This window comes from Pangasianodon hypophthalmus, chromosome 15 (genome assembly GCF_027358585.1).
Source record: "Pangasianodon hypophthalmus isolate fPanHyp1 chromosome 15, fPanHyp1.pri, whole genome shotgun sequence".
In the NCBI taxonomy this organism is placed as follows: Eukaryota; Metazoa; Chordata; class Actinopteri; order Siluriformes; family Pangasiidae; genus Pangasianodon; species Pangasianodon hypophthalmus.
Genome location: NC_069724.1, coordinates 2,361,187 through 2,380,604, shown reverse-complemented (window position 1 = coordinate 2,380,604; position 19,418 = coordinate 2,361,187). Strand labels below are relative to the sequence as shown.

Here is a 19,418-nt window from a genome sequence, read left to right as displayed (position 1 = left end):
GTTGCCACAAAGTTGGAAGCACACAGTTGTATAGAATGTCTCTGTATGCTGTGGCATTACAGTTTCCCTTCACTGGAACTAAGAGGCTCAAACCTGTTCCAGCATGACAATGCTCCTGTGCACAAAGCGAGCTCCATGAAGACATGGTGTGTGAAGGTTGGAGTGGAAGAACTCGAGAGTCCTGCACAGAGCCCTGACCTCAACCCCACTGAACACCTTTGGGATGAACTGGAACACCGACTGCATCCCAGACCTCCTCACACAACATCACTAATGCTCTTGTAGCTGAATGAACACAAATCCCCAAAGCCACGCTCCAACATCTAGTGGAATGCCTTCCCAGAAGAGTGGAAGTTATTATAACTAAATCTGGAATGGGATGTTCAATAAGCACATATGAGTATTATGGTCAGGTACACATCATACATCTCAGTGTCTCTGACCGTGGCACGGTTGTCGGTTTAAGTATTTCAGAAACAGCTGATCTGCGATTTTCATACAAAATGGTCTGTAGAGCTTACACAGAATGGTGCAAAAAAACAACAAAAACCATCCAGTGAGAAGCAGTTGTATGGGTGGAAACGCTTTGTTTTCACCCATAGAGAGGTCAGAGGAGCACGATCAGACCGGTTCGAGCTCACAGGAAGGACACAGTAACACAAATAATCACCCTTTACAACCATGGTGAGCAGAAAAGCATCTCAGAAACAAAACTGAATACACATCAGACCTTGAGGCAGATGGGTTACAACAGCAGAAGAGCACATCGGATTCCAGTGAGAACGGGAATCTGACGTTACACTGGACACAGACTCACCCAAACTGGACAGGTGTAAGAGCTGACTCTTTCGGTTTCTTATCAGCTCACTGCTGTTTTCCTAAACCAGACAAAGTTTGCAGTATTTTTGATGAACCTTGCTCTTCTTTGCCTAACCATGTCTGAAGTAGTTTTATTAAATATTACGATACTCTCTAATTAACAAGACAATATTACATTTTATAAAAGCTATTTACATTATAATCATAAAGGCATTACAAATGTGTTTTAACAAATACAGTAAGCTTAACACATGCTTTCACATGCTCTCCCCATGTTCACATGGGTTTTCTCTGGGTTCTCCGGTTTCCTCCCACCATCCAAAACCATGTCTGTAGGTGGACTGGCTGCGCTAAATTGCCCCTAGTTGTGAATGAGTGTGTGACTCTGTGTGTGTGATGGATTGGCGTCCCACCCAGTGTTACGGGATAGGCTCCAGATCCACTGTGACCCTGATCATGATAAAGCCCTTACTGAAGATGAATGAATTAATGAATGTCATTGTGCTTGCTGTGTGTGGAATTCATTAAGAAGATTCATTTCCTTTTATCCCGATAACCGATCGCTTGACTACATTCAGTACATCTTCAGAAAGCAGCAGTCCAGCAGACCCTACAAGAGTAAAAAGGCATTGCCTACATATACAAATAAACGACTCATATATGCGAGTCGACTCTCCTCGTTCAAAGAGCCGACTCGGTTGCCAATGGCACATCACTAATGAGCAGCAGGTCAAAAAGTTCACCAGACTGGGCGAAAGCACGTGCTAGCCTTCACCCTTTCTTAGTCAGTAGTTTGTCAGTAGCAGGAAGTGTCCTGGAGTTAACCAAGACATTAGAAAGGATTCTGGATAATAATATAGCTCCAATTTGATTTTTATCCTTTAATATGCACATAATAAATGAAAACACGCTCACTTCCAGTGGACATATTTAACTATTTTATAAAAACTCTTTATAATCCAAAGTTATTACTGAGTCAAGCAAAGTCTTTTTGATGCAGGTGTGGGTGAATCTGGACCTGAAGTCTGCACAAATGCTATTCTGGTAGCTATGAGTGTCCTTTACTTGCTAGCAACATTAGCTTTAAACCTCCAGTACAAAATGCAGATACACTACAGTTTGCTTGTTCTCTGCAGCTGGGAAGATTTCCCATTAGCATATCTTTATCGATAAATGATGAGCATTCATCGGTCCATGACAGATTCAAACATCATTTTTATGAACAAGTACTGAAAAGGTTTCAGTGGAAAATATGAAATTGGCAAATATCAAATATCAGTCAGTCAGTGCGATCAGAACAAGCCATCCAGGAGGAGTGAACATTAAAAAAATAATTAAGAGTAACTAAGAGTAATTAAGGGGAAATGCTAATTATGGATGCACCTTCTCATAATTAAAAGGCAAAAAAGTCACATAAATGAGCCATTCTGAAAAGTGACTGTAATGAAATTCTTTTTGAACGAATAAGCAATATTCTTGATTTTTAATGTTGTGCCATTACTTTAAGTCACTTGATTTATTAATCATCACTAGTGTCACAAGCACAGGATGTCACATTAGTGACAGTAACACCAATGACAAATTTCTATTAATTTCTAAGATGGTGGCATCATCATCTCAAAGTACACATCACTACTCACACTTGCATCACCTAATTATTCAATTAAATCTTTTTTTTATGGTAAAATTATTTTACAGGAAGATTGAAAGGTCTAACTCCAATGGCACATCTGATATTTCTCTATCCACAAGAAAAATGTTTTTACGGGTGAACTTTGACCCTAGAAGCACTTAGCCACAACTTTGTGATTTCAAAATATTAATACGTTTTTTTATATCAATGCAGAGTCAACTTATTTATATCATTAAAAACTTATTTTATAATAAATAATATTTTTAAATGTTTGCAAAAAGCCTCTCAAGCTACTTTTCCAGCATTTGGCCATTTCAAAAGAAAAAAATGTACACAATAATAAAGAGACAAACAATTTTTTATTGCTTAGGAACCTTTAAAGTTATACAGTGACATCTGTTCTGTGGGGTTTCTTGAAAACATTTAAACCACGTCATGACCAATAAGTTTAGGTACAGGTCTGTCACTATATACTGAAAATACAAATAATGTATTTTATATAAAAAGAAAAAAAAAAAAAAAAAAAAGATCGAGGTTTGTCACTCCCTACTGGTCATTTCCTTGAATTTAATCAAATCATTATAGCTAAATGTAAAACATACTGTTTCTTATATCCATTATAAAAGCCATGTCAATTTGTCCTCAGTTACCATTATCCATTTTTTCACACACACAAAAAAGCATAGCTCATAATAATAATTCTGAAAAAATGCAACAAAACTTTATTTTTTTTACTTACAAAAAACAAGCAAACAACGAGCAAGATGCTAAAGTTACTGGTACAATCGATCAAAAGGACGTCATGGCTGCAAGACTGAAGGCAAATGATTGCGTATTTACAAGCTGATCCGGCGTCAAGGATCCAGATGAATGATTATTTATACACGGGGTCACGAGGCATCGTAGTCGTCGTCATCTTCGTGCTTCCTTTTCAGCGAGCCTGAGTCACTGGATGAGTTCTGAGACACCATGTTGGTTGTGATGAGGATGTTCTTGGAGCTGATGAGAGAGGGATTGATGAGGACATTCTGGACCGTGCCTGGAGTGGTCGGAGTAGCTACATATATTTAAAAAAAAAAAAAAAACAAACAGAGCATTTGGTATTACCTTTGAATTAAATGAAGTAACATCTTCGAGATTTGATACACTTTGTAAACCATGTTAAAAACCGTCAGCTGACTCGACGGAACACCGGTACTGACCCGACTTAGCAGATGTAGCTTGAGAGGACGGGATCTGAACTGTGAAGCGCTGACCTGTGAGCGACACCGGCGTTCCCACTTTAGACCCCATCGTCTGCACTGAGGGGGTAGCTGAGAACGACCACAAGAAAACCTTTTACATTTTACGCTACAATACAAACAATGCAGTCGGGTGCTTCACCTCACCTAGATACTGTAGAGTCGTACCTAAGAGCTGCTGCGATCATAAAAACTGTCCAGTGCTCATCTCAGAACTCACACACAATCTGCTCACACTGAACCTCCTTTCAACACACTCAGTACTGTTTAAAGTAAAGATGAGTAATGATTTATAATCCCACTATCCGGTATCACCTAGAGGAGGACGGGTTCCATTTTGAGTCTCAAGGTTTCTTGCTCATGTCGTGTCCTCACTCCTTTTTCCTCGCCACTTTCGCCTCTTGGATTAATGTAAAGCTGTTATGCGACCATGACTATTTTTTAAAAAGTGCTATACAAATAAAATTTTAACGAAATACATCAGTCTAATCATAACCAAGATGCCATGGAAGATTTAGCTATCAGTGTCATTAGCAATGGTGTTATTCTCACAAATTTTTATTAGCTAATATTTTAGTAAAAAAAAAAAACTAAAACATTTAATCTTTTATAGAAGCTGGGTTCGGCCATGTATGAGAAAATATTACGCACAACTGTCTCACATTTGCAACTTTTTACCTCACAGTTTCGACTTTTTATTTCTCAGTTGTGACTTTTTAAAAATATAAGGGCTTTTTTTTTTTTTTTTAAACCTGCACAAATTTGATTCCTAAAACAGCACAAATGTGTAGAACTACTTATTCTTTTTCGGATCATATGGCACTGAAAACATTGTCACATTTTCATCAATGATTGGTTGAAATTAAAATCACGTGCAATGTTTTGTTTTGGTCAGCTAAAAGGAAACCCGCTTGTTATCAACACGCTTGTTAAATCTGATTAGTGAATAATGAAGTATCTTCTCATTTAAAAGAGACAAAAAAAAAATACTTATACAAGTCCGGAATAATAGTAGAGTGAAGTCAGACTTAATGGAAGGCGTCACAACACTGTCATTATCCGGAAGCTCGGGAGAACTTACCCAGCGTTGGCGTGCTTGGTCGACTGGAGACGGCCCCCACGCTGAGGCGCGGCACTGTTATTCTACCCGCAGAGGAAGACACCTACAACACAGCAATGTCAGCACCGTGTCTCTCTCACACACACACTGTACAGACGTTTCATTTACATTTACATCATCAGAGCTTCATGCACTGGAATTTCACTTCTTCTAAGAAGCCTGACCTTTTTCTGCAGCGACTTGAGCCTGTAGTTTGGTGCAGTTAAACAGTAGCGGTCTGGAGGAAGACGAGGACCTGCGTACGGCTTAATCAAGGGCAGAGGGGTTTGATTCTTCTGCCTGGCAACCTCGAGTAGAAACTGAGAGAAAGACGATCACACAGTGAGTTCAGGATCACACAATGAGGATTTTAGGACAGGAAATGACTTACATCTCGTGGCGGTGGAGACGTGAAGGACTGATCCATTCGACACTGGATGGCTAACCGTATGTCATCTGCGTCCACGTTGGTCTTCTTAGCATGGGTGGCGTATATTTTGGCATCTTCGATTATGGTTGTGACGTATCCTACAGAAAGATAAAGGTGTAGCAGGCAGAAATTTACACCTGGGCCACACTAGAGGATAACTGATCCTATAGACCCCGATTATTCAGTGGTAAACATGTTCAATATTTACGACTCTATCTCACTGACTATCTCATGTGAAAACAGAATCTTACATGATTTATTATGATTTAATATTTTAAATCCACAAACTAAGCATCTCAGGGCCATGATTTATTATTTTGTGGCCACAAGAGACCAAAGTCATGGCCACGAATTTGTCTAACTTGAGCCCATAACTTAAACCATTATAGTAATGTCATATGTAACAGGCCTCCAGTTCATTATATGGCTGAAAAATGTCTATTCACTATACAAAATTACATAAAGTGATAATAAAATGTCGCATCTCTAGTGACTTCAGTATGTCTGTGTCCAAGATTGACTTCAAGTGTAATATCATAAATCATATGCATGCTTATGCTCCTGAAGCCACAATCATCTAATTCAAATAAACTATGTCTAATAAACTAAGTAACGTGAAGTATAGTGAAGCAATGTGAAGCCATGTGAAGTATAGTGAAGTATAGTGAAGTATAGTGAAGCAATGTGAAGTATAGTGAAGTATAGTGAAGTATAGTGAAGTATAGTGAAGCAATGTTAAGTATTGTGAAGTATTGTGAAGTATAGTGAAGTATAGTGAAGTATAGTGAAGCAATGTTAAGTATTGTGAAGTATTGTGAAGTAATTTTAAGTATTGTGAAGTATAGTGAAGTATTGTGAAGTAATTTTAAGTATTGTGAAGTATAGTGAAGTAATGTTAAGTATAGTGAAGTATTGTGAAGTATAGTGAAGTATAGTGAAGTATAGTGAAGTATAGTGAAGCAATGTTAAGTATTGTGAAGTATAGTGAAGTAATTTTAAGTATTGTGAAGTATAGTGAAGTATTGTGAAGTAATTTTAAGTATTGTGAAGTATAGTGAAGTATAGTGAAGTATAGTGAAGTATAGTGAAGTATTGTGAAGTATAGTGAAGCAATGTTAAGTATTGTGAAGTATAGTGAAGCATTGTGAAGTAATTTTAAGTATTGTGAAGTATAGTTAAGTATTGTGAAGTATAGTGAAGTATTGTGAAGCATTGTGAAGTATAGTAAAGTGTAGTGAAGTATTGTATTGTGAAGTATTGTGAAGTATAGTGAAGTATAGTGAAGTATTGTAAAGTATTGTAAAGTATTGTAAAGTATTGTATTGTGAAGTAAATAGTGAGATCTGAGTTGAGGTGCTGAAAGTGGAGATCGTTGGTTTAGAGCACAATCCTAAAATGTATGTTTTATTCTGGGCAAATCGTGGACTCTGGAGGTTTAAAGAATGTGTTCATGTTGATTTTATAATCCTCACACTTACATACAAGGCTTTGCATGGTTTGGCTCCCCAGTATTTGGCTGATCTTTTAACCCATTACACCCCAAAATGTGTAAAATCTCTGCTCCTCTAATTCTGGTCTTTTAACCGTCCCTCACACTCGTTTATGTATTACGGGTGAAAGGGCCTTTCCTTCTTCTGCTCCAAAACTGTGGAACTCACTACCTTCTGATCTTAGAGAAATCTTTTAGTGTACTTTATTCTCCTCTCAAACTTATTTCTTTAGGATAGCTTTTACTTGATGAATTTGTTTTTGATTCAATTATTATAACTATTATTCTTATTTTGAATTGTATTTTATTATTAACTGTTTCTGATGCATGGTTATATACTTTGTCTTATGCTATGTACTTATGTTTCTGTTTTCTTTTCCTATGTAAAGCGCCTGAGAAGCCTTTTTAAAGGTGCTAGATAAAATAAAGTTTATTATTATTATTACTAAATGGACATAAATAATGTGTCGGATTTGCAGCAGTGGTTATGAGTGGATCACTGTGGTGTAACACTGCTGCATGAGATTTAGAGGGGTTTGAGGTGTTACGTGGTTTTGTAACTTACTGTAGGTGAACTCCAACATCTGATTAATGACTCTCGGCTCGTACTCCGTGATTCCCATGTCTTTCAAAATCTGCATCATAACCTAAAAGAAGCATAAGAACTGTGATGTATTCATCGAAGCAGTACGAGCGAAACACCGGCAGGATGATATGAAGATATAATATCGATATTCTGATCAATGATGCAACAATACACCTTGATGAGATATGGTGGATATCGTTATATCTTTTTATCAGACTACAATCAGCTGATGTGATGTGATCTTTAAAACTTAAAATATGTTTTTTTTTCTGTTTTCAGTATAAAATACTGAGTGTCTGAAAGTCAGGAACCAATGAGAATACGTCGAGCAAAATCCACAAAGACACGACACTCTCCCTTTATCTCCATCTCTCACTCTTTCTCTCCATTTATACCATCTCTCTCACTCTTGCTCTCCATTTATCTCCATCTCTCACTCTTTCTCTCCATTTATACCCATCTCTCTCACTCTTTCTTTTCATTTATACCCATCTCTCTCACTCTCCATTTATCTCCATCTCTCACTCTTTCTCTCCATTTGTACCATCTCTCTCACTCTTGCTCTCCATTTATACCCATCTCTCTCTCACTCTTTCTCTCCATTTATCTCCATCTCTCTATCTTTCTCTCCCTTTATTCCCATCTCTCTCTCACTAATTCTCTCCATTTATACCCATCTCTCATTCTTTCTCTCCATTTATACCCATCTCTCTCACTCTTTCTTTTCATTTATACCCATCTCTCTCACTCTCCATTTATCTCCATCTCTCATTCTTTCTCCCTTTATACCCATCTCTCTCTCACTCTTTCTCTCCATTTATACCATCTCTCTCACTCTTTCTCTCCATTTATACCATCTCTCTCACTCTTGCTCTCCATTTATCTCCATCTCTCACTCTTTCTCTCCATTTATACCCATCTCTCTCACTCTTGCTCTCCCTTTATACCCATCTCTCTCTCACTAATTCTCTCCATTTATACCCATCTCTCATTCTTTCTCTCCCTTTATACCCATCTCTCTCTCGCTTTTTCTCTCCATTTATACCATCTCTCTCTCTCTCCATTTATACCCATCTCTCTCACTCTTTCTTTTCATTTATACCCATCTCTCTCTCGCTCTCTACATTTATACCCATCTCTTTCTCTCTCTTTATACCCATCTCTCTCTCGCTCTTTCTCTTCATTTATACCCATCTCTTTCTCTCTCTTTATACCCATCTCTCTCTCGCTCTTTCTCTCCATTTATACCCATCTCTCTCTCGCTCTTTCTCTCCATTTATACCCATCTCTCTCGCTCTTTCTCTCCATTTATACCCATCTCTCTCGCTCTTTCTCTCCATTTATACCCATCTCTCATTCTTTCTCTCCCTTTATACCCATCTCTCTCTCACTCTCTCTCCATTTATACCCATCTCTCTCGCTCTTTCTCTCCATTTATACCCATCTCTCTCTCGCTCTTTCTCTCCATTTATACCCATCTCTCTCTCGCTCTTTCTCTCCATTTATACCCATCTCTCTCTCGCTCTTTCTCTCCATTTATACCCATCTCTCTCTCGCTCTTTCTCTCCATTTATATCTCTCGCTCTTTCTCTCCATTTATATCTATCTCTCTCGCTCTCTCCATTTATACCCATCTCTCTCTCACTAGTTCTCTCCATTTATACCCATCTCTCTCACTCTTTATACCCATCTCTCTTGCTCTTTCTCTCTCTTTATACCCATCTCTCTCACTCTTTATACCCATCTGTCTCACTCTTTATACCCATCTCTCTCTCTATACCCATCTGTCTCACTCTTTCTCTCCCTTTATACCCACCTCTCTCACTCTCACTCTCCATTTATACCCATCTCTCTCACTCTCAATCTCTCCATTTATACCCATCTCTCACTCTCAATCTCTCCATTTATACCCATCTCTCACTCTCAATCTCTCTTTCTCTTTCACAATACACTTTCCTGAGATATTATGATATCTTTATATCTTTTTTGTTATCAGACTGGAATCAGCTCATTTTTACACAACACTGCTGTATTGTTGTCAGTTTGTAAACATGTGCGTCGTGATACATATCGTGCGTCGTGATACATATCGTGCGTCGTGATACATATCGTGCGTCGTGATACATATCGTGCGTCGTAGAAACGCCTTCAAGAATCGCTATATGATACGCATATATTTTTACTTTACTATCCTTGTGCAAGCAGTGGAGAAAACAGCATGCTTTTTTTTTACACTTTCCTGCACCTACAACTTTATCTAAAGACTTCATAACAAACACAAACGATTCATTCAACTCTCATTCAAAAAAAAAAAGCAGCCCAGCTCTTAACGCACGCAAGCACTGATCAGTTTAAAGGTTTAATTCACCGAGTTATAAACCTGTGCACTGAGGCAAACTTGTCTTTTAACTGCCTGACATGTTTCTAACGCACAAACAAAACCCACACAACACAAAACGCTCGGTATTAACGACCATACCTGTGCATCTTTAGGAACAGTTTTCGGAGACGCCATTTTCACACTCGGTCACTAGCTCCGCCTACAGACAGCCATATTGATGAGGTCATATCCGGTTACGTCAGTGGTCCTCGCCTTCGCCTTCGTCAGTTCCTGAGTAGGAGGGTTTGTTTTTAGCCCGTGTGTCTGTGTGTGTTTATATAAATAATCCTAAAAATAATAATAATTATTATAATAATAATAAGACGAAGAACAGTATTGTTGTGAGAAGGTGCTCATGGGAGGCTGAAACTAACGCGGTTTGGAATTTTCTTGCCAAAAGCTAGCTAAGTGACGTCAGAATAGGAGTTAGCCAGCTAGCACTGTGTTTTAAACTGTATTGGCGTGTAAAGGATTAGCTAGCTAGCTTGATGCTAATGTACGTGTACCTGTTAGGTAGCTGACTCCTTTATCACGAGACGAGCTTAGCAGGTTTCATTTTCAGTATGAGATAGGCAGTTAGGTAACGTTAGCTAAATAAATAATTAAAATAATAATAATAATAATTTAAACCAACCACGAGTATCAGCCTACTAAAGACTAAAGGTAAGTAGAAAACTAACAAGAGCTGAACCACATGACTTTGCCTTTTGTTTTGTTTTGCTGTTTTTGAAAAATCCTTCCTATGATTCAGGTCATGTTGGGAATCACATCACACCACATGACATGACATGAGATGAGATGTCTGGCTACCTAGCCTCATGTGTTCACTCTTAGTAACTGAAGTTAGTCATGTTAACTGTTTGTTAGAGGGAGTTTTTATAGACTTGTCAATCAAGTTGCCAAATAACATGCTCCATCAAGTCATGCAGCTCTTAACACCGAGGTTCCTCTTTCTCTCCAGTGTTCTTTCCATCCTCACAAATAAACCATGACAGCCATGCGCGTTGATGCCAAGGTGGTCATGCTGGGGAAGGAGAGCGTGGGTAAAACCAGCCTGGTGGAGAGATATGTTCACCATCGCTTCCTCGTTGGACCGTATCAAAACGTGAGTAGGAGAACACACATCTGAGATTGAGACATCTCTTTGGTTTTTGTGGAGTGAAAGGAATTAGCTTTCAGGAGTATCATACTAGCATTCAGACAGATTTTTACATATATGTTGTTTCTGCGAGCGACTCGAACACCATGGGAGCGCATTCACAATCGACACACACTCGTCACACCAGAAATTCCAAGCATACCATCACCATCACACGACCAACATGCGGCTCGTTTTAGTACAAACTGATCGTTTTGAGCTTTATTATACGCACTTGCTTTATTATAAGCGCTCCTTAAGAGCAAGGAAAACGTCAGGATTCTTGTTTCATGAGAAGGAATTAAACCCTATTCGGACTGGATTAGTTTTAGACGTGGAGGTGGAGGAGGTGGAGGTGGAGGTCATGTAATTATTACTGGAATTTTTTGTTCTCAGGAATTTTAACCTCTCTCAAATCTGTCATATCAGTCTTTTTTTTTTTTTAACGAAACTGCTCCTACACGCGTCTGGAAAGATTAAGTCGTATTTGATCACCTGTGAAATGACCTGTAGAAAAAAAAAAAACCCAGGTGATATATATGAACATGTTAGTAAATATGACGTGTCATGATGCGTTTGATTGCGCAGGAGTAGGTCACATGACCACAGCATGTCTTCAGGTTTTACCTGTGTTAGGAATTCAATAACTTTCCACTTCACGTCCGACACGTCCTTTTAAACATCATCTATTTTTTATCGTTCTGTGCTTTAAACTTTGGTGTCGGTGAGAAAAGATAGAAAAGAGTGAACGCTTCCTGGAGTGTCTTTATGTTAAGGAGAAAATGCAAAACCTCTTTTCCTCCAGGATGTAATGAAATCTTATTTCGTTCATTGTGCATTATCTGGGGTTATTTCTGCTGCTTTTATAGAAGGGAAAATTGTAGAATCTTTTCAGACATATGCTGTAAAAAAATGACTGATATAACAGATTCAGATGAGACTCATATCCCAGAAATACTCCAGGAATAATTATATTCCTTGATCCCACCTTCCTAAGTTAAAAACTAATTCAGTTCGAATAGATCTCAGGTTTCCTGTCGTGCAGCTATCTGTAGTGGATGTGTGATTACCACTAACAAGAATTTTGACATTTCCTCATACTGAGGAAAGGGCGGAAAGTTCGTTTTTTTTTTGGAAATGCCCTTCAGGAAGTCTAAGGGCAGTTGTTGAAGCAGTCAGTAAATGTGTTTAGTGTTTATTTTTTGTGGAAAAATAAAGCTCTAAATCTGTAAAGGTCACCCTGTCAGGAATACATTATCTTTTACAAAAAGAGGAATTTGTGGTTTTGCATGACCGATGCACACGGACACCACAAACCTCAAGCCGAGATAACTGAAATTGTATTTTACAGTGTTGCTGCAGTGTTTGAATGAACTTCATAAGAAAAGGACAGACATTAAACAGACTTTCTCTCTCTCTAAAATTGTGGTTAGAGTTTAATATTTGTAGCTTTGAATTGGAGTCAGATTTTTTTGTTGTTGTTGTTGACAGAATTGAACGTTTGTGGAAATGTCCGTGGGTTTCGTGTGAGGGGAAACATTTAGAAATTCTTGTATGTTGTAATCGTCAGCACGCTCCGTATGTGGTAAACTGGGCTGAAAAATATTGAAGTATTCTTGTAAAGCACCTTATTGAACTCCACGTGAGAGCCTGACATGGACGGAGGATAGTCCAAGAGATAAAGAAGGGTGCAAATATTTATATATCTGATTTTTTCTTTATTATCCCTCCTCATTTTTCTGAAAACAGAGTACTTCTTGTTTTATCATGGTGTAACTGAAAGACTAGCACACACACACACACACACACACACAGAGACAATGAAACCTTAGAAAGCTACAGATAGTGCAGAGCTTCAGTTTCAGCTGTAAAATAAATCTCTTCACTTCTAAATAGTTATAATGCTGAATATATCCTACAAAGACAGGAAGATGAGCATTTCAGGTTTAAGGAGAGTAGAGGAAGGGGTTAATAATATTAATTTAATTTATTTTTTATTTGATAGGAACAGTGCTCATTAATCAACAGTCAGATACTGTAAAGAAGCCAGAGTTAGCCCAGCAGGCTAATTTTCATCTGTTGCCCCCTCGTCAGATTTCTAAAATTAAAATCTAATACGTTACCAGCTGTGCAGTCGGGAACTGCTGGATGGCAGCGCCAGTCACAGAAATCAGCTGGCTGGGGGATTGTACGCAGTAATGCAGAGTAAACAGGAGAATAATAAACACCACATACGTTTTTGATATAAACCAGACATCTCATGTCTTCAAGGACATCATGCGCTTCTGCTCAAAGTGTTTGAATTGAACGTGTCCGAGCGCTCACGGGCACAGGAGAGCAAAATAAATAAATAAATAAATAAAAAGGTGTACTTAATCACTTTCTAATTATTATTACTGCGATTAACATTATTCGTAAAGTGTTTGCTTTGACACGCGTTTATGTCAATGGTACATATATTTTATTAGAGACCAGTCGAGAGTATGTGAGACGGTGGGAAGGGGGCGGGGCTTCCAGGCGGAGTCTGTTAATGTTTCCAAAGCACCTGCAGAATTAAAATCCAGATTCATGTGTCGATTGGCACATCTCCCGTTTTATTTAGGAGCCTGCTCTTTTGGTGTATTTCGGAGCGATAATGCATACTAGCATCCTCCGATGTTAAATTTCTTTAAATGTTCCTACGCAAAATGTGTAAATGTTCGCAGATAATATAATGTAATTGGAGTAAGCGTCACTGGATGTTGTGGCAGCGTAACATCGTATAGACATTAAATTATTCTATCTCACAAGCCTACTAGGTGCCAGATTTGAAATGTTTCTATCTGTGTCATATATCTGTCTTCCTCATATAGACCATTGGAGCTGCGTTTGTTGCCAAGTCCATTAATGTTGGTGACAAAGTGATTACGCTGGGAATATGGGTGAGTCCTGTTGTGCTGTCAAGTTTCCTTTTTAATAAAGTCATGGCAAAAATCAGGCTCGCACAAACTGCTTTGCGTTCTTGTAGGACACAGCTGGATCTGAGCGCTACGAGGCCATGAGTAGAATTTACTACAGAGGAGCTCGAGCTGCCATTGTGTGTTACGGTACCGTTCCTTTCCTTTTTTTTTTTTTTTTTTTTTTTTTATTTGGAAGAAATCAAAGATAGTAAGAGAGTTTTATTGAAGAGAAAATCTCTCAATCTCTCGTCCTGCTATATTTTGTGGCTCATGTTGTCTCTTTAGATAAAGTGAACTTTCGAGCAATTCACATGTAGTGTGAGGGGAAAAAAAAAAACATCATCATCATCTTGTTCTTATCTTTATGGTCATGATTTATTGAACCGTTCCTGTTTAGACTTAACGGACAACAGCAGCTTCCAGAGAGCCAGATTCTGGGTAAAGGAGCTACAGACGTTTGAAGAGGTACGCACATCGCTTTTCTTTTCTGATTTTTTTTTTAAGTGCAGTACATACATATATATGATTTTGCTATATACTAAAATCCACCAGCTACCTTGTTTGTTTGTTTGTTTGTTTGTTTACAGCACTGTAAGATCTATTTGTGCGGCACCAAGAACGACCTCGTCGAAGGTGACAGGAGCGCACGGCAAGTCGACTACCACGACGTACAGGACTTTGTGGAAGGTAAACGCTCGTGTTGTACAGCGTCAGCATCCGAATGTTTTCCACTTCATGCAAGTTGTTCTTTGGTATTGACATTTCAGTGAACAGTAATCAGAACACACCACCCTCTGTATTCCACAGAAATAGGAGCACAGCATATTGAGACCTCTAGCAAAACAGGAAACAATGTTGGTAAGCAGCAGAGCCGTCAAATTACAGTTCAATCTCAATTACATAAAACTGTAATTTTTTTAGCCTGTAATTTTATTCCTCCCACGGACAAGAGCGAACATTGTAGCCTAAAAGTAAGTAGTAACCTTGCGGTAAGTGTTCGTCTCGCATGAAGGAGAAAATTACGTCACTTTCTCAAGCACAGAAAATCACACGGAGGCAAAAATCGTACTGTCTTCGTACTATCGTGGCCATCTGTCTATCATCCGTTCAATCCATATCTGTAACGGAAGATGAAAAAACAAGCTTTTTTCTTGTCTAAATTTCTATTTAATTTCCACAAAACAAAAACGGATTGTTTCATATTAAACAAGCATCTAAATCCTGAGTTCTCGGGTTTTTCTCATGTTCCATTTCTCTCTCACACACACACACACGTGCAAAAGACACCAGCAGGGGAGCTATGAGTCTTTGAATAGGAAAGACGTTGGGAAAATAGCTGAAAGACGTCGGAAAGTCGGCCGCATTGGAGACGGACGTGGATGACATCATTGAAATGTTTCGCAATGGAGTGATGTTCTACAAAATGTCGGACAATCTGGCTCCAGGAGGTGGAGAGAAATGTTCAGCCATGTGCGTCCGCAGGTTTACCAGGACCACAACATGAGGAGGAAGGAGAAGTGGATGACAACGTCAATGAGCCTAGAAAAGGCAGCTGATCATAAACAAGGTTAAATTGGTTAAGCCCACAGCATCACTGTGTGTAATGGAGCCTAGTTATGGAAACTTTTTTTTTTTAATAAACAATTTGACAATTGCCTATGCCTATTAAACACAATGACATTATGGGCTTAACAGATTTATCTCATTCATCGACCTGGATTTTGCTTTAATATATAGACCAATATTTTAAAACATCATATTCAGACTTTAGATTGTTCCACTAAAATAGCCAGACAATAAATGGGAAAATTCAGACATTTTTGTTTTCTGTTTTTTATTTATTTATTTTTTTGGTTTATAGATTGAATGGATGATACACAGATTCATTGCATTAATTATGTGCATTTATTTATATCTATGATGCTACATCAGTGAACACTTTGGTTATTTACCCAAAAAAGTTGAGGTATTACGAGTTAGGAATCCTAAAATCTGGATGTTGATTTTTTTTTTTCTCCTCCAATTATGTTACATAAATATTACATAAAGAGTGAGCAGCATTCTGATAGCTCTAGTAAGCAATAGTTGTAGCTTTTTTATGCTTGAAAAACAAAAGAAATAAAAAGTAACTCATTTCCTGTTTCACTCTGTAATAGATGCACTCTTTATGAAAGTAGCCGAGGATTTCAGTAACTCGGCTTTTGAGCTTCTGCCAGGTAAAAATCTCACACGAGCACTACACGATTTTCTATTTTCTGTCTGCTTTCACAAATCTAACACGCTATTTTTGCTTTCAGAGGAGAAAGGAGTGAACCTGGACCCAAAGAAGAACTCGTATTTGTACACCTGCTGTCATCACTGACTGAACACAAGGACACTGTCGTGTTGCGTCGTGTCACCGCAACATCTCCTGCCTTTTTATTTAAAAAAAAAATTTAATGAGAGACTGCATTATTTTTTTTCCAGTTCTATCGGTGGATAAAGTTCGAGTTCTGTTACGGATTTTTGTGAAACAGATTTTCATGAAACTCTTCGGTAATAACAGACTCTTTACAGCACTGTAAATGGGGAAGAATTGAGAAGTGGAACCTGCAGTGCATGGAAGTGATTATTACTCCAGTTCCTGATTGCCTTTTCCCCACACACACACACACACACACACAGTGTGAAAGCAGTGAGGGTCTGTTTGATGATCTGAGTTTGCACATGCTATACACTCACTGCCATACACTCACTGGTTCGCTCGTACAGTCTATTTATTTGCAGTACTAAGCTAAATCGTTGTGGTTGTTCGTAGAAGCTGCTTTTTTTTTTTTCCCTGACATGTAACTGAGACCAGTTTTCTGTTGACAGTGATATTAAGGTCAAGATGTGGGTTGTGGAGCTGGTTCTGGATGAGCCAGGCGGTGTTTAATTTCTTATAGATTGTCTACAGGACATAGAAGAAAATGCTGAGAAATTAAACAGAAAAAAAAAAAACCTATTTCTGTCCAATGTGTTTGAGAGTCATGTACTTTATGGGTGTTCATTTGCATGCACATTTATGTAGCTTCCTCATTTCGACTGAGCCTTAGGTTTATTACTGTTTTTTATTTTTATTATTTTTTTTTTTTTGGAAGAGCCTTTGCATTTTGAAATGTTTGGAAACATCTCTGACCTTTGGGTTTTTTCATTTATCCAAAGCGGATCTGCATCGCGCATCAGATGTGATGTTCGTGTTTACATTGCAAACATAAAATCTTTTCATTTTACCTGAGTTTGATATGGATGAGGAATTCTGTCTTTGACAAATGTGAAAAATCATTTCATTTGTATTTGAGACATTTCAGCTTATTATTGTGCCTGTACAGAATACACACTGTACGAATGGAAATAGTGTTCGTGCCATACAAACAGGTCTTCTGACAGCCAGTGTGTATTTTATTCTCATGATCCAGTGTTGTGAACGAGCCTGAATCATGCACTTGACACTAAACAATAAGTGTTCACCAATCTCGCTGCTGTGGCTCTATCGTACACGCAACATTCTCCGAAACGTACAAAAGGCGTGAGCTGATTGATTGTGATCTGATCCACAGGAAGACGACATTATCCTTGTAAAGGAATAACACAACCTCCAGTAATGGAGCACACATGCCTGAGAAGTGTGTATATGTGAATGTGAATGAATCTCATTGTGAGCAGCAGATTGATAACCGTGGTATAAAAAAAGGTTTGTCAGTTAGAACGTGAAACTTTCTGTACTTGTCATTTATTATGTACAAAGCGCTACAGGACAATTAAACGCTCTCACAAGGCAGCATTGTATTTTTTTTTCTTTCATCCAATACAGCAAGAGGAAGCAGAGCAAAGCAGTAGAATGACAGAGTGTAAAAAATAATAACCGTTATAATAGCAAGCTGTCATTTTACACAGGAGTACAGTGTACAAGTTAATAACATTCAGGTCCAAAGCATTGTGATGATCTTAACTCTAAAGTGAAACTACACTGACCATTTGATTAGCATCTCTGCGCTACAGTACTTTCGCAGATTCGCAAGAGTGTGTTACCTGGTAGCTACAAGAGAGCAAAACATGCAAAGAGAGGCCTTTGGTCAGACTCTTTGCCTCGGTTAAGAGTAGAAAAATTCTGAATGGTTATGGTAAAAATTTTCGCAGTGAATTGTACACCAACCATGTAGCGAGCTTCAGGATCTGCTTGTAGTGTCACTTTAATATAGAGTTTTACTGTACAAATATACACGACAAATCAGCCATTTTATTCCTGTCCATGAATCAGTATTAGCCACTTTCTGAAACCTATAGACACTATTACACACATAAACCAGGTGCTGGGAATATGAAGGATTTTGGTCACATTCTGGGTGTAGTTTGTGTTCTACCAGCAGGTGGTGCAAAATGAAGTTGGCACACTTTAAACCTACAATATAGTCATTCAGTCAAGTCATGTTTGGTGTTCAAACTGCTTCTTTCACATTTGCACTGGAGTTAAAGTAGCTACCATGTACTCTAAAAGCTAACACGGACGCTAATGACCTCCTGACCACGGACAGGACTGAACATCTGACTTGAGTAAAACTACAGCTTACGCATAAACCATGTAATACAACAGCAGAATAAACCTGGAGGAGTTTCAAATGGCAGACGCTAAATTTCTACACGTGTAATAAATAAATAAGTGACAGAAGTCATTTGGAGATTATTAGGGGGCCAAGCACTGTAAAGAATTTATGTTCACCATGTAAAGAAGTTGTGATTTGCCAGGCAGGATTTTGAAATGGAATAAAAACTCTTTTTGCCTCTTCTCCTAGAAATTCTGCCAAACAATCATGAAATTTGCATCACACCATCGTGAGACTTTTATGTATTGACATCCGACTTGACACATATATTTAGCAACATGACCTAAAGTTAAGAAACAAGATTTGACTTCACGTGCAACTTGGAAGGGCTACTGAAAACAGGAAGTGAGGCAATATCTTAGCAACGGCTTGATGTTTTGCCTTCAAATTGAGTCTATCTCTTAGGGAGCTAATTCTGATTGTGCAGTTGGGTTCTGGTCTTCCTGCGTCGCTAAGGGGGGGGGGGGGGGGGGGACAGAAAGTGCTTGGCCCCCTTAATCACTGCTTGCGGTTATCTATTGTTTTGTGATTACAGAAAAAGCAGGCTGTACTAGCTTCCTTGTTAGCTTTTAGATTTTGAGATTATTTTTTACATTTTGAGATTATTTTGTGTGATTAAAGAAAAGTAGTCTGCATGATGTTAGCTGGTGGTCCATTAGATTCCAGTGCAAATCTGCAGAAGCCCAATTGCATAAATAGGATTTCCCCTAAAAACTTTTATCAGTGGGGCATCAAATCCAAACACCTTGTGTGCATTTGGCTGCAGAAGTTTAAAAAAAAAAAAAATGATGGGAGCCACAGACATAATGAAGGGAAGTCAAGTGATGGGTCTTACGTTACTGTTACTAATCCGATCCTCACCAGCACTCTACTGATGCCTTTCCATCTGTGTAGTACTCATAATATAAATCTATAACAGTATACACTCACTAACCACTTTATTAGGAACACCTGTATCCCAGCTTATTCAATCAGCCAATCATGTGGCAGCAGTGCAATGCATAGAATCATCCAGATACAGGTTTAAGAGTTCGTTTTCACG

At 38.4% G+C, this 19,418-nt stretch overlaps 2 protein-coding genes across 3 annotated transcripts; one reads left to right on the top strand and one right to left on the bottom strand.

Moving 5' to 3' along the window:
- Positions 1-2,792: 2,792 nt before the first annotated feature.
- On the bottom strand, positions 2,793-9,929 carry taf9 (TAF9 RNA polymerase II, TATA box binding protein (TBP)-associated factor). The gene is made up of 7 exons (XM_026938362.3): positions 9,777-9,929; positions 7,277-7,358; positions 5,184-5,320; positions 4,978-5,112; positions 4,775-4,856; positions 3,655-3,765; positions 2,793-3,509 (listed from the first exon to the last, which is right to left on the bottom strand). The coding sequence occupies exons 1-7, from the start codon at positions 9,810-9,812 to the stop codon at positions 3,343-3,345; spliced, it is 750 nt and encodes a 249-aa protein (XP_026794163.1). The 5' UTR covers positions 9,813-9,929; the 3' UTR covers positions 2,793-3,342.
- Positions 9,916-17,553, top strand: rab24 (RAB24, member RAS oncogene family). 2 transcript variants are annotated; one of them, XM_053240411.1, is made up of 10 exons: positions 9,916-10,340; positions 10,429-10,519; positions 10,639-10,782; positions 13,668-13,736; positions 13,823-13,901; positions 14,152-14,219; positions 14,342-14,441; positions 14,562-14,612; positions 15,911-15,970; positions 16,052-17,553. In XM_053240411.1, the coding sequence occupies exons 3-10, from the start codon at positions 10,666-10,668 to the stop codon at positions 16,114-16,116; spliced, it is 609 nt and encodes a 202-aa protein (XP_053096386.1). In that variant the 5' UTR covers positions 9,916-10,340; positions 10,429-10,519; positions 10,639-10,665; the 3' UTR covers positions 16,117-17,553. The 2 variants fall into 2 exon arrangements, with proteins under 2 accessions (XP_053096386.1, XP_034166930.1); XM_034311039.2 differs by lacking the exon at positions 10,429-10,519 and having other exon boundaries at positions 9,917-10,340.
- Positions 17,554-19,418: the final 1,865 nt, after the last annotated feature.